Source organism: Oncorhynchus mykiss, chromosome 12, assembly GCF_013265735.2.
Source record: "Oncorhynchus mykiss isolate Arlee chromosome 12, USDA_OmykA_1.1, whole genome shotgun sequence".
Classification (NCBI taxonomy): Eukaryota; Metazoa; Chordata; class Actinopteri; order Salmoniformes; family Salmonidae; genus Oncorhynchus; species Oncorhynchus mykiss.
Genome location: NC_048576.1, coordinates 27,603,653 through 27,619,431, shown reverse-complemented (window position 1 = coordinate 27,619,431; position 15,779 = coordinate 27,603,653). Strand labels below are relative to the sequence as shown.

The window sequence follows — 15,779 nt, the reverse complement described above, 5'->3', positions numbered from 1 at the left end:
TATTAGCTCAAAAGCATTGTTGCGCTCCTGCACTTAAATATAAACAGTACCAGAACCCAAATGAGTACAGGCACCTATTTCGGTCCAAGTCAAGCACTGCTTTAAACCCTATTATTTTCAACATTGTTTACATACATGCAAATAGGGTGAGATGTACATGGAAATGAGACTGAAAAAGGTACAAGAGGCTAAAGGTGTTATTTTTATTTAACTAGGCAAGTCAGTTAAGAACAAATTCTTATTTACAATGACGGCCTACAGTATAAAATTGTATTATCTAATACCCTAAACTGTGTAGACACAAAAAACAACCCCAAAACTCAAGAGTTATCAAATGTAATAATCAACCAACCAATCTCTTCATAAAACCATGCCGTTCTGATACAGGATAGGGGAATATATACACATAATTTTTTTAAAACACAATTATTCACGTGAATAAAATATCTTGTCAGGAAATGGGTAAATGGAGGGACACCGGAAAGAAACGCATCATATAACATTGTAGTTTCCTTTTAAGACACAAGAGGTCTGCCAAACTACAACACAATAAAAAAAAGATATACAAAAAGCATCAGTTGGAGATGCAACCATACCAGTTATTATATTTTTTAAATCATGAATTTTCCATAACCAATAAGTCTGTGTTAGTAGGCTGGTGGACTATATTCCTGTACCTTTATACTCTCTATATAAAATAGTACATTTCGAACACCAATAAAGGACTCAAGGACAAGGCTCTTAAAGGTATACATTTAAAGAGAAACTAAATGAGAGACAAAGACATTATGAAAAGAACAGCAGGTCTTGGATTTTTAGGCCAGTTCAGGCCATGCATTGAGGTCTCAGACTGAGTTCTTCCTTTACATTTGGTCTCGGAGTTTGGCAAGCCTTGAAGACAGTTCATCCTGAAAACAAAAGAAAAACAGGTGTTATGTTGTTGCAGATGCAGTAAGTCAGACATCTCTAAAAATATAACTTTTTTTTATTGTGTAAGAAGGGTGAGAGGTGGGGCTGAGGGCAATATTTCTGCAAGCCTGAGGCACAGCTACAATAATAATATCAGCAACGTTATCATTGCTCTATTATCCCAATAATTTATTTTAAATATCCTGTTCAGTAGACAATTGAAAGTGTGGTAGGGTATATAATGGCTCTTGTTCAGGGCCTGTTTCTGTACCTGCTCTACTGATGCTACACTGGTGCCCACTGATCCAGTCTGCCCCTGTGGGAGCTCCATGTTCAGGTCCAAACTAAACATAAAGAAACAGAAGAACAAATTGCTATTCATTACCTTTTCATCCTTTATATACAAGTTTTTTCAAGAATAGAGAAAACCACAAAATGAGGAATACTCACCCTGCTTCATCAGCCAATTCGTGCATCAGTGAATCCACTTGATTCTGAAACACGTCACTGACTGTTAATCTCCATTGTTTGTGAACAGAGCAGAATAAACTAATCAAAATAAATGTATCTCGTCATGATCTTGGGTGTGCATTTACTGTTACAGACTTCAAGATTAAAGGCCACACATCTGGTCAAAGACAAAAGGTCTGTCTAGCAGGAGCACAGAAAATCATCATTACCTGTGGTGTGGTAAGTGTGGTTGTGCTACTCATGGTGTCCTCCATTTGGGCTGTCTGCACATCCAATGTCTCAAATTGATGTTCAAACTTGTCCATGAGGCCTGAGATCTAGAGAGATGAGACATTCATTACACAATTTCCCTCTCATTGTGATTGTGAAGAACATAAGACGTATACTGTCTAAAAAGAGAGTGACACCTATCAAATAGCTGTATTTGACTACCAGCATTATGTGTGCACACACAGCCATGATTGCACGGAACTCCCATCTGTGATTGCTCAAGTAAACAGCAAAACCTGGATTAAAAAAACCAATAAAGACGGTGCAAAGTGACCTATATATTTTGTGTGCATGTTTTTATTTCATCTTTATTTAACCAGGTTGGCCAGTTGAGAACAAGTTATCATTTACAACTGCGACCTGGCCAAGATAAAACAAAGCAGTGCGACAAAAACAACAGTTACACAAACAAACGTACAGTCAATAACACAATAGAAAAATCTATGTACAGTGTGGGCAAATGTAGAAGAGTATGGAGGTAGGCAATAAATAGGCCATAGAGGCGAAATAATTACCATTTAGCATTAACACTGGAGTGATAGATATGCAGATGATGATGAGCAAGTAGAGATACTGGGGTGCAAAAGAGCAAGAGAGTAAGTAATAATATGGGGATGAGGTAGTTGGGTGTGCCATTTACAGATTCACTGTACCTGTACACAGCTGATGCTTAAAGTTAGTGAGGGAGATATAAGACTCCAACTTCAGTGATTTTTGCAATTCGTTCCAGTCATTGGCAGCAGAGAACTGAAAGGAAAGGCAGCCAAAGGAAGTGTTGGCTTTGGGGATGACCAGTGAAATAAATATACCTGCTGGAGTGCGTGCTATGGGTGGGTGTTGCTATGGTGACCAGAGAGCTGAGATAAGGCGGGGCTTTACCTAGCAAAGACTTATAGATGACTTGGAGCCAGTGGGTTTGGCATCAAATATGACAAAACAGATGGCACTGTGATAGACTACATCCAGTTTGCTGAGTAGTGATGGAGGCTATTTTGTAAATGTCATCACCAAAGTCAAGGATCGGTAGGATAGTCAGTTTTACGAGGGTATGTTTGGCAGCATGAGTGAAGGGGGCTTTCTAGATTTAATTTTGGATTGGAGATGCTTAACGTGAGTCTGGAAGGATAGTTTAAAGTCTAACCAGACACCTAGGTATTTGTAGTTGTCCACATATTCTAGGTTAGAACCGTCCAGAGTAGTGATGCTAGTCGGGCGGGAGGGTGCGGGCAGCAATCAGATGGAGAGCATGCACTTAGAGCATTTAAAAGCAGTTGGAGGCCACGGAAGGAGTGTTGTATGGCGTTGAAGCTCGTTTGGAGGTTTGTTCGCACAGTGTCCAAAGAAGGGCCAGAAATATACAGAATGATGTCGTTTGTGTAGAGGTGGATCAGAGAATCACCAGCAGCAAGAGCGACATTATTGATGTATACAGAGAAAAGAGTCGGCCCGAGAATTGAACCCTGTGACACCCCCATTGAGACTGCCAGAGGTCCTGACAACAGGCCCTCTGATTTGACACACTGAACTCTATCTGAAAAGTAGTTGGTGAACCAGGTGAGGCAGTCATTTGAGAAGCCAAGGCTATTGAGTCTGCCGATAAGAATGCAGTGATTGACAAGAGTCGAAAGCCTTGGTCAGGTCGATGAAGACGGCTGTACTGATGTGGAGGCTGTGTGTGACATTTTAAAATGTATGTAGTTCTGTCCTCGAGCTGTTCTTATCTATTAATGTTCTGTATTGTGCCATGTTTCATGTTTTGTGTGGAAGAATAGCTGCTGGTTTTGCAACAGCTAATGGGGATCCAAATAAAATAAAAAAATACACATTTTACCTTCTCCAGGTTCATACTCTTCAGTGTGGCATCCATGCCTTTCACCACTCCAGCCATAGATTTAGTGACCTGTAGAATTAACCAACATTACTTAAATAGAAAGGTACCTTGCTGTGTCGTTGGACACAGCCATTGTTGCCGTAGTTACCTTGCACTTTCACACAACATTGCACCAAATTTTCCCTCCAAAGTAAAAAAGTGTGGAACCATCTTAAGCAGAATTAGTGTCTCCATTTTGAACATCCAAACCAATATTTTACGTGTTGTAAAGTGTGAACAAATGTTTATCTACAAAACAAGAACATTGGTGTGTGAAGTCTCATAGGTATGTATAACAACTGCACCTTGTTCATTGTGACTGCTGTTTGGACCCTGGAGGCCACTGCATCGATCCGAGCGCTCATCCTAAGGAAGTTGACAGACTGGTTCTTCTGTCTGATGGCGTTTTCCGCATGGATCCGTGCCACTTCCACATTTCCTTTTTGGATAGCCTATGGCAAGGATAAAGGTTCAGTATCCCTACATTCTCAGTTGATATGTTCAGAGTTAAGGTGAGGTGATTCAGGGATTGACTAACGATGTAAAAAGCCTACTTACTTTTTTGACTTTGGCCTTCTCTGCCTTTTCCTCTTTGTCACATTTCTTAGAGTTTCGTTGCAGTTCTTTGGCTGAAAACTTGAGATTGAAGAGATGCTCTGTGACGTGACGTTAAAGACTGTGTCAAAATTGTCATACATAAATTAAACCCAAAGGGGTACAAATACTGAAACTTTCTTCATACCCTCTATACAAACAAACTTTACTCGATGGTGACGTGCTTCCACCACCAAAATGAAATACCTGTGATATAGACATGTGAATAAACTGAAAATGCCAGCCATGCTACCAGGCACTGGGTGTCTTCAGACTAGTAAAATTGTTTACTAAACTGGTTGTGTATTTATAGATTATGCCTACTTTGGCAGATGTCGTTACAATATCAATAAGAGCAAACAAGCGTTTACATTTGTCACCAAGTAATACAAGTATAAACTTTATGCTTAAATACAAATCTAAACCTGATACATATATAGCTATTTTAAAATCCTCTTCAGACGAGGCTTTATCATGAACTTAACAGAGGCCTTCCTTGTCTACCTATATTTCCTGGTGCCATTTTCACGCCTAGCTAACACTCTTACAAAGGATACTATCCATATTCGACATGCTGGTAGGGTCCTTGATGGTCCGATAATTAATATCTTGTTATTGCTCCTATTCTTCTTGATTTAAACGTAATGCAGCACTTGCTTTTCCTATTTTAATTTTACTATCGTTGATACTTCCGGGCACACTACCCAAATATGACGTCTCCATCACATGATCAGGCGTCTCCAATGCGTTGCATTTGACGTCACTAACAACCCCAAAAAATAACAATTTTATTTCTGTCAGTGGATGTCTGAATAGACGTGTAAAGTTCTGGAATTATTACATTTATTCAGGATTATTACATTTGCCACAAAATTGCTATCTATTATGTGCACAGCCTTGTCCTCCCTCTATCCCTTATCTCTGGTGGTATGTCAGTGCAGAGTCAATCCAATCAGGTTAGTGCTGGGGGTTCCCCTCAAAGACAAGTTGTGCTGGTGGTGGCATAACTGGGGAGTGGGCGGGAATCGAGCTTGAGTGATGATTAGGTTTGCGTCTCTGGATCACGGCGGTGAGTGAGGGGATGACTCACCCTCTGTCTGATATAATATTCCCCCCCTTTGAGGCAGCCAGTGCATTCCTCCCAAGCTCCTCCTGCTCTGCTCTATGAATGTCTGCTCATTCACCCCTAAATGATACTGAGGCATTTATTCACCAATCCTGGAGGAGTGCAATTTCCCAATAACACAAACTCCCATAACACTATCCTAGCCACATCCTCAGAGCATGTGCAGACCAGCTGTCTGGAGTGTTATTCAATCTCTTCCTATCCCAGTCTGCTGTCCCCGCTTCAAGATGTCCACCATTTTTCCTGTACCCAAGAAAGCAAAGGCAACTGAACTAAATGACTGTCATTCCCTTCTGTCATCATGAAGTACTTTGAGAGGCTAGTTAAGGATCACATCACCTCCACCTTACCTGACACCATAGACCCACTTCAATTTGCATACTGCCCCAATAGATATGCATACCACGCAATCGCCATTGCACTGCAAGCTGCCCTATCCCATCTGGACAAGAGGAATACCTATGTAAGAATACTGTTCATTGACTACAGCTCAGCCTTCAACACCATAGTACCCTCCAAGCTCATCATTAAGCTCGGGGCCCTGGGTCTGAACCCCGCCCTGTGCAAATGGGTCATGGACCTCCTGATGGGCCGCCCCCACATGTTGAAGGTAGGAAACAACATCCTCAACACAGGAGCCCCAAAGGGGTGCGTGCTCCGACCTCTCCTGTACTCCCTGTTCACCCATAACTGCATGGCCACGCAGGCCTCCAACTCAATCATTACGTTTGCAGACAACAGTAGTAGGCCTGATTACCAACAATAACAAGATAGCCTACAGGGAGGAGGTGAGAGCCATGGCGGAGTGGTGCCAAGAAAATAACTTCTCCCTCAACATCAACAAAACAAAGGAACTGATCAAACTGATCAGGAAACAGCAGAGGGAGCACGCACCCATCCCCATCGACGGGACCGCAGTGAAGAAGGTGAAAAGCTTCTTGTTTCTTGCCGTACACATCACTGACAATCTGAAATGGTCCACCCATAGACAATGTGGTGAAGAAGGCGCAACAGCAGCTCTTCAACCTCAGGAGGCTAAAGAAATTTGGCTTGGCCCTTAAGACCCTTACAAACATTTAAAGATGCACCATTGAGATCATCCTGTAGGGCTGTATCACTGCATGGTATGGCAACTGCAGGGCTCTCCACAGGGTGGTGAGGTCTTCCCAACGCATCTCCAGGGGCACACTGCCTGCCCTGCAGGACACATACAGCACCCAATGTCACAGGTAAGCCAAAACGATAATCAAGGACATCAACCACCCAAGCCACGGCCTGTTCACCCCACTATCATCCAGAAGGCGAGGTCAGTACAGGTGCATCAAAGCTGGGACCGAGAGACTGAAAAACAGCTTATATCTCAAGGCCATCAAACTGTTAAATAGCCATCACTAGCCGGCCTCCACCCTGTCACTAGCCAGCTACCACCCGGTTACTCAACCCTGCACCTTAGAGGTTGCTGTCCTATGTACATAGACATGGAATTACTGGTCACTTTAATAATGGGACACTAGTCACTTTAATAATGTTTACATACTGTATTCCAGTCAATGTCATCCTATTCAGCTATTGCAGTATATAGCAAATATTCAGACACCTTGACTTTTTCCACAGTTATTTTACAGCCTTATTCTAAAATTGAATGAATACATTTTTCCCCCTCATCATTCTACACACAATAACCCATGACGACAAAGCAGCTGTCTATATAAGCTCCCACAGTTGACAGTGCATGTCAGAGCAAAAACAAAGCCATGAGGTTGAATGAATTGTCCATAGAGCTCAGAGAAAGGATTGTGTCGAGGCACAGATCTGCGGAAGGGTACCAAAAAATGTCTCCAGCACGGAAGGTCCACAAGAACACAGTGTCCTCTATCATTCTTTAAATGGAAGAAGTTTGGAACAACCAAGACCCTTCCTAGAGCTGGCCGCTCGGCCAAACTGAGCAATCGGGGGAGAATCACCTTGGTCAGGGAGGTGGTCACAACCCGATGGTCACTCTGACAAAGCTCCAGAGTTCTTCTGTGGAGAACCTTCCAGAAGGACAACCATCTCTGCAGCAATCCACTCATCAGGCCGTTATGGTGGAGTGGCCTGACAGAAGCCACTCCTCAGTAAAAGGCACATGACAGCCCACTTGGAGTTTGCCAAAAGGCACCAAAAGACTCTCAGAACATGAGAAACAAGATTCTCTGGTCTGATGAAACCAAAATTGAATTCTTTGGCCTGAATGTGAAGCATCACATCTGGAGGAAACTGGGCACCAACCCTACGGTGAAGCATGGTGGTGGTAGCATCATGTGGTGGGGATGTTTTTTCAGTGGCAGGGACTGGGTGACTAGTCAAGATCAAGATGAACAGAGCAAGGTACAGAGAGATCCTTGATGAAAACCTGCTCCAGAGCGCTCAGAACCTCAGACTGTGGCAACGGTTCACCTTCCAAAAGGACAACAACCTTAAGCACACAGCCAAGAAAACACAGGAGTGGCTTGGAGACAAGTCTTTGAATGTCCTTGAGTTGCCCAGCCAGAGCCCGGACTTGAACCCAATCGAACATCTATTGAGAGACCTGAAAATAGCTGTGCAGCTACTCTCCTCATCCAACCTGACAGAGCTTGAGAGGATCTGCAGAAAACAATGGGAAATACTCCCCAAATACAGGTGTGCAAAGCTTGTAGCGTTATGCCCAAGAAGACTCGAGGCTGTAATCGCTACCAAAGATGCCTCAACAAAGTACTGAGTAAAGGGTCTGAATACTTATGTAAATGTGATCAGTTTATTTGATTTATACATTTGATAACATTTCTAAAAACTTGTTTTTCCTTTGTCATTATGGGGTATTACCTGTAGATGGGTCAAAAAACTATATTTAATCAATTTTGAATTCAGGCTGTAACAATAAAATGTGGAATAAGTCAAGGGGTATGAAAACATTGACAGATAAACTACATAACCAAAAGTATGTGAACACCTGCTCTTCAAACATGTCATTCCAAAATCATGGGCGTTAATATGGAGTTGGTCCCCCCCCTTTGCTGCAATAACAATATCCACTCTTCTAGGAAGGCTTTCCACTAGATGTTGGAACATTGCTGCAGGGACTTGCTTCCATTCATGCACAAGAGCATTAGTGAGGTCGGGCACTGATTTTGGTCGATTTAACCTGGCTCGCAGTCGGCATTCCAATTCATCCCAAAGGTGTTCGATGGGGTTGACATCCGGGCTCTGTGCAGGCCAGTCAAGTTCTTCCACACTGATCTCGACAAACCATGGACCTCGCTTTGTGCACGGGGGCATCGTAATGCTGAAACAGGAAAGGGCCTTGCCTAAAACTGTTGCCACAAAGTTGGAAGCACAGAATCGTCTAGAATGTAATTGTATGCTGTAGCATTAAGAATTCCCTTCACTGGAAGGGGCCTAACCCAAACCATGAAAAACAGCTCCAGACCATTATTCCTCCTCCACCCAACTTTAAAGTTGGCACTATGCATTCGGGCAGGTAGCATTCTCCTGGAGTCCACCAAACCCAGATTCGTCCGTCGGACTGCCAGATGGAAACATCACTCCAGAGAACGCGTTTCCACTGCTCCAGAGTCCAATGGTGGCAAGCTATACACCACTCCAGCCAACGCTTGGCATTGCACATGGTGATCTTGGGCTTGCCACCATTGGCTGCTCGGCCATGGAAACCCATTTCATTAAGCTCCAGACAAACAGTGTGCTGACGTTGCTTCCTGAGGCAGTTTGGAACTTAGTACTGATGATTTTTACTCGCTACATGCTTCGGCACTTGGCGGTCCCATTCTGTGAGCGTGTGTGGCCTACCACTTCGCAGCTGAGCCGTTGTTGCTCCTAAATGTTTCCACTTCCCAAAAACAGCACTTACAGTTGACCTAGGCAGATCTAGCAGTGCAGAACTAACTTATTGGAAAGGTGGCATCCAATGATGGATTTTATACACCTGTCAGCAACTGGTGTGGCTGAAAATAGCCGAATCCACTAATTTGAATGGGTGTCCACATACTTTTGTATATGTAGATTGATTGATAGATAATCCCATAATGAACAGACAGAGTATCGTTCCCCGTAACATCGTGACGCCAGATTGCCATGGAAACTACATTACGCTCCCAGTTGAGAGAAAACAGTGCGTGGTTGAACTTCAGTTTGTTTCAGCACCACTGTCTTGTTGGACAGCGATCACGCACGAACCTACAGTTTAGCAAGATAATAACGAATTGTGTCTACGACTCGGAGATCCAATTAAACCTGTTGGATATCACTTGTTGTTTTTATCACTATAGTTTGGCTAAGTTCTACCATTTCATTCAGCAGTTAGGTGAGTATGCTAAAGTCAATTATTTAATTGCATGATCATTGTCATGTTACATTTGATACAGGAATAATTTCGAAATAAATAAGGTTTGTGCTTATACAATTTGAATGTAAACGGATCAAACAAATATGTACATTTGATAGGCTAATGATTTGCATTGTCCATGGATGGATTAAACAATAGCAAACTATGTTGGCCAGTGTGTAAATTATACCTAACAATATTGCATCAGGTGAAGACGTGGGAGAAGAGGTGTAGACTAAACTCACCAAAATGTTTTATTTTGTATATTTTATTAGTTTCTGTCCAATAAAATATTTAGCTGTTGTTAAGCATGTTTATGTAGTCTACGTGCGTGGTCTATTCAGTGTCCTGTGAGTGTTCACTAGGCTAATAAAGGGTTTGTAAATATTATTTAGGTAAATTGCATAGACTGTGCATACGTGGCATCACGTCGTTGAGTACTTAGTCTAATAAGGACTGTAAAATAAAATCTCAAGAGAACAGATTGATAGCCTACGCAATATTTTACTTGATCGATTCTGATTATCAACAACTGGACTCTTTGCTTGAAATACCATATTTGTATAGCATAAGTCTCAAATATACAATGGGAATGTGTGAGAAGTGTCGATGTTTTTTACACGCATGCAGAAAATCCAGAAGACGCGGCGAAGGGTGCTTTATTCAGTGACTGTATGACTCATACAGTTTTATCTAAAGAGTGGGAGCAGGCGCGCGGGCGAGAAGGGGTTGCACATGAGACTACAATTCTGCAGCATGCGACTATTATTCTAGTACGTGGTGGATTCCATAAGAACTGTCCATGCAAACTTTTGGCTCTTGTGGGAACGTATCAATACATACCCCAGCTGTTGACCTCCCACCACTGCTCATGTTAAATCTGTGTCAAAGTAGGCGACATCAGGCTAATCATATTTGTGGGATATCATTTCCAAATGTTTACGTAGCCTTATTGATTTGTTTATAGACAGCCAAGAGTATTTTTTTCTTCAATGAGTTCATTTATCACTAAGTTTAAAATACACAAATTAAGCAGTTGAAAATAAAACTATTACAGTGCCTTGCAAAAGTATTCGGCCCCCTTGAACTTTGCGACCTTTTGCCACATTTCAGGCTTCAAACATAAAGATATAAAACTGTATTTTTTTGTGAAGAATCAACAACAAGTGGGACACAATCAGGAAGTGGAACGACATTTATTGGATATTTAAAACTTTTTTAACAAATCAAAAACTGAAAAATTGGGCGTGCAAAATTATTCAGCCCCCTTAAGTTAATACTTTGTAGCGCCACATTTTGCTGCAATTACAGCTGTAAGTCGCTTGGGGTATGTCTCTATCAGTTTTGCACATCGAGAGACTGACATTTTTTCCCATTCCTCCTTGCAAAACAGCTCAAGCTCAGTGAGGTTGGATGGAGAGCATTTGTGAACAGCAGTTTTCAGTTCTTTCCACAGATTCTCGATTGGATTCAGGTCTGGACTTTGACTTGGCCATTCTAACACCTGGATATGTTTATTTTTGAACCATTCCATTGTAGATTTTGCTTTATGTTTTGGATCATTGTCTTGTTGGAAGACAAATCTCTGTCCCAGTCTCAGGTCTTTTGCAGACTCCATCAGGTTTTCTTCCAGAATGGTCCTGTATTTGGCTCCATCCATCTTCCCATCAATTTTAACCATCTTCCCTGTCCCTGCTGAAGAAAAGCAGGCCCAAACCATGATGCTGCCACCACCATGTTTGACAGTGGGCATGGTGTGTTCAGGGTGATGAGCTGTGTTGCTTTTACGCCAAACATAACGTTTTGCATTGTTGCCAAAAAGTTCAATTTTGGTTTCATCTGACCAGAGCACCTTCTTCCACATGTTTGGTGTGTCTCCCAGGTGGCTTGTGGCAAACTTTAAACGACACTTTTTATGGATATCTTTAAGAAATGGCTTTCTTCTTGCCACTCTTCCATAAAGGCCAGATTTGTGCAATATACGACTGATTGTTGTCCTATGGACAGAGTCTCCCAACTCAGCTGTAGATCTCTGCAGTTCATCCAGAGTGATCATGGGCCTCTTGGCTGCATCTCTGATCAGTCTTCTCCTTGTATGAGCTGAAAGTTTAGAGGGACGGCCAGGTCTTGGTAGATTTGCAGTGGTCTGATACTCCTTCCATTTCAATATTATCGCTTGCACAGTGCTCCTTGGGATGTTTAAAGCTTGGGAAATCTTTTTGTATCCAAATCCGGCTTTAAACTTCTTCACAACAGTATCGCGGACCTGCCTGGTGTGTTCCTTGTTCTTCATGATGCTCTCTGCGCTTTTAACGGACCTCTGAGACTATCACAGTGCAGGTGCATATATATACGGAGACTTGATTACACACAGGTGGATTGTATTTATCATCGTTAGTCATTTAGGTCAACATTGGATCATTCAGAGATCCTCACTGAACTTCTGGAGAGAGTTTGCTGCACTGAAAGTAAAGGGGCTGAATAATTTTGCACGCCCAATTTTTCAGTTTTTGATTTGTTAAAAAAGTCTGAAATATCCAATAAATGTCGTTCCACTTCATGATTGTGTCCCACTTGTTGTTGATTCTTCACAAAAAAGTACAGTTTTATATCTTTATGTTTGAAGCCTGAAATGTGGCAAAAGGTCGCAAAGTTCAAGGGGGCCAAATACTTTCGTAAGGCACTGTACCTTTGGATCAGAGGATATTGTGCAAACTAGAACAACAAGGACAAGGTTTGCTCATATTACTTCTCTTATGAGAGGAAGTTCCTAGCTTGTTACCTTTCTGATTAATTTTTCATTTTACATCTTCCACCCCCATGTGTTCATGTGGGTGTAAGGGGGGCTGATGCACATGTGTGACAGTAACTGGCAAGATTTGTGAGTTGGAGGAGGCATCCTACAGCATATTCCATAGATGGTGCCTTGAGGTGCCTCACCATCCTGCTGAGGCAGTATCTTATGCTTAGTAGTACCAACACAGCTTTTTAAATTTGGATTGGTGCAATCTGTGCCTTTGGTGTCTCTTGTTTCAGTGTTGACATTGACATCCCCTGAACTCAATGTGAATGAATGAATGATAGTATTTCTTCACTTGTTGTAAAATGCATTAGAATCTTTCCCATTGAACACACATTTTGTGGCATGAAATTACCAAGGTTCTTCCAAATACAATATTGTGTCCTTTTGCAGGTAAACCCAAGATAATGGAGCTCCAAATGGATAGAAGATTCCACAACTTGACCCTGGAGCAAGTCCAGACTCTGGACCAGGTGTTGACAGAGGTGATCCCCATCCACGGCCGAGGGAACTTCCCCACCCTGGAGGTGAGACCCATGGACATCATCCACGTAGTGAAGGACCGGCTGGTGGAGAGGGAGATCAGGGTCAGGGACATCCGCCTCAATGGCTCCACCGCCAGCTATGTGATGGTCAGGGACAACGGTACGGGCTACAGAGACCTGGACATCATCTTTGGAGTGGAGCTGCCCAGACAGGAGGACTTCCAGGTTATCAAGGAGGTGGTGCTGGGCAGCCTGCGAGACCTCCTTCCCCATGGGGTCAACAGACGCAAGATCACCTGCCTCACCATGAAGGAGGCCTACGTACAGAAGATGGTCAAGGTCTTCAATGAGCACGACCGCTGGAGCCTAATCTCACTGTCCAATAACAGGGGTAAGACTGTGGGGCTCAGGTTCGTAAATTCCCTGCGACGACAGTTTGAATTCAGTGTGGACTCCTTCCAGATTATATTGGACCATATGCTGGAGGCATATTGGGAGACTGAGAGGAGGCAAGAGGGTCAATGTGAGGGATTGGAGTCACACAATGGCAATGTGTTATATCCGGATAGAGGGGCAGAGAAAACCATAATGGAACCCCAGTACCCTTCTGTGAATCTAAAAGAAGATAAAGACAATGACTCAATGATGACACACTTCACTGACAGTCTGTGCCACAGTGAAGAGGTTATTGTTCAAAAGGAAGAATCATCGCATCTGATGGATGTGCATGCAACTGGAAAGCAAGAGGAACAGGAAGTGTTAGCGAAAGCAGAGCTTGACCTGGGATCTCTGGAGGATGAGGAAGAGGTAGAAGAGGTGGTGGTGTTAACAGTTGATACAGTAAAAATACAATTTGTTCAGAATACAGATTACCTCTCAGTTATATCCTCCAAAACAATGACAGAAGAGATGGAACCTCTGGTGCCAAATACATCTGTAGACCCTCAAAGTAACACAGAGGAGTCATTGATTTCTGAGTCAAAAGACATCAATCCATCCCCCATGTTGCTCACAGAGAACTCAGCACTGCAACAAGAGCAAGCTCAACTTCAGGTGATACTTCAATCCACATCCCAAGACTGCACTGCTGTCACACAAAACGTACACCTTGAACATTCATTCCTTCCCCCAGCCAAGAAAACCTGTGACACATCCCAGCAAGTTGTACCTGACTTTTGCCCCTCACCTAAATCTCCAAGGAAGATGTCACAAAAGATGAGCAGCACTTCATCACTCCCTGAAAAATGGTCTTTGTTAAAAGATCTGTCAGATCTGACAACACAGCTGTTTGAGCCTATAGAAATACAACCAAATCCCTCTTTAATAGACACTGATCAAGGCCATTATTCATCATCCTCAGGGTCCAGACAGAGGAACTCAGAGAGCACTAAAACACTCACAGATCACCTTACTCCAGCTGTTTCATCCCAAGATAAAAACACAACACCCCACAACATAGAAAAAATAGTCAGGGTGAAATACTCAAAAAAGCCTCCCAACTCAGAAGCTACTCAGGAATCAGTGTCCCTTCAAACCACAGGGGACAGAGTCCCAGAGTCTGAGCCTGCTGCTGCTCAGGAACCAGGTCCACCAGAGACAACCACAGTCTTTCCAGGGCCAAGCTCGGCCTTAAAAGACGGGGTCAGCATCACTGTGGTAGCAGAGTGCATGTATGGTGACTTTGAGCAAGCCATGGATCACCTGCGCTTCCGACTCATTGCCACCCATAACCCAGAGGAGATCAGAGGAGGTGGACTTCTGAAGTACAGTGACCTGCTCGTGAGGAACTTCAGGCCAGCCAGTGAGACAGAGATCAAGTCCCTTGAGCGTTACATGTGCTCCCGCTTCTTTATTGACTTTCCTGACCTCAGCGAGCAGCAGCGCAAAATCGAGGCCTACCTGCGCTGCCACTTTATTGGCGATGAGGAGACGGGCAAATATGACTTTCTGATGACCCTGCGTCGGGTGATAGATGATAGTACAGTGTGCCTGATGGGACATGAGCGGAGGCAGACACTCAATATGATCACTGTCCTGGCTCTGAGGGTGCTGGGGGAACAGAATGCCATTCCCAATACTGCCAACATCACCTGCTTCTACCAGCCTGCACCTTACATGGCTGACCCCATATTCAGCAGCTACTACATTCCCCAGGCAGCACAGCCTCCCCTCCTTTACCACCCCTACCCTTTACATGTCCACATGCAGACCGGCCTGGTGTAGGTCCCAGCATGTGAGTGGGGGAGAGCATGCGGGCTGTGTTCTATGGTTCTACTCTGTAACCAGAGGCACAAAATAGATTTAAAAAAGAAAACAGGCTGCATGAGCACAGTTTGTTAAATGCTTTGAAAAGACACTGCCTATGAAGTGAGAGACAGTGGACGCAGAATAGGGAGGATTGGAGTTCTTTAGATAAAGGCCGGCAACCACGTCACCGTTACATTTTTTGTTGTTCTTTTGAATGGGAGAGAGAATAGCTGTGAGGGAAAATGTCAGAGGGAAAGAACCGTTTACATGGCTGTTTTAGCTGCATCAGCAGGGCAGGCAGGCAGGCAGGCAGGCTTTGGCCGTGTTCAAGAGCATAAAATCTGTGATGCATTGTGGGTAAATGTTGACTGAATGATTTACAAATAATAATGAGTAGGTATTTATGATGCAAAATTAGTTGTAGATCAGTCATCAGCACTGTCGGCTACAATGTCAAACAAGTCCTATGTCACCTTCCTGCGATGGGGGATCCTAGATTGTCAATTAATGAGAAAGTTGTTTAACATCACAGAAATACTGTATGAAGTGTAGACCGAGCGTTTCTTATATTATTAACTGGGTGGTTCGAGTCCTGAATGCTGATTGGCTGACAGCCATGGTATATCAGACTGTATACCACAGGTATG

General features: G+C 43.2%; 2 protein-coding genes across 2 annotated transcripts; one reads left to right on the top strand and one right to left on the bottom strand.

Annotated features, from left to right (window-relative positions):
* Positions 1 to 189: 189 nt before the first annotated feature.
* On the bottom strand, positions 190 to 4,845 carry LOC110537313 (charged multivesicular body protein 1b). The gene is made up of 8 exons (XM_021623251.2): positions 4,672 to 4,845; positions 4,079 to 4,176; positions 3,826 to 3,972; positions 3,482 to 3,550; positions 1,590 to 1,697; positions 1,360 to 1,403; positions 1,181 to 1,253; positions 190 to 908 (listed from the first exon to the last, which is right to left on the bottom strand). Exons 1-8 carry the CDS (start codon positions 4,685 to 4,687, stop codon positions 864 to 866), a joined length of 600 nt encoding a protein of 199 aa, XP_021478926.1. The 5' UTR covers positions 4,688 to 4,845; the 3' UTR covers positions 190 to 863.
* A 7,952-nt stretch (positions 4,846 to 12,797) lies between these two features.
* Positions 12,798 to 15,779, top strand: LOC110537312. Its single transcript, XM_021623250.2, has one exon. The coding sequence runs from the start codon at positions 12,808 to 12,810 to the stop codon at positions 15,106 to 15,108; it is 2,301 nt and encodes a 766-aa protein (XP_021478925.2). The 5' UTR covers positions 12,798 to 12,807; the 3' UTR covers positions 15,109 to 15,779.

Coding starts and splice junctions, on each gene's coding strand:
- LOC110537313 (XM_021623251.2), bottom strand. Junction 1,404..1,589: donor CCACACTTACCACACCACAG/GTAATGATGATT, acceptor GACGTGTTTCAG/AATCAAGTGGATTCACTGAT. Junction 1,254..1,359: donor GAATTGGCTGATGAAGCAGG/GTGAGTATTCCT, acceptor CTTTATGTTTAG/TTTGGACCTGAACATGGAGC.
- LOC110537312 (XM_021623250.2), top strand. CDS start 12,808: ATGGAGCTCCAAATGGATAGAAGATTCCACAACTTGACCCTGGAGCAA.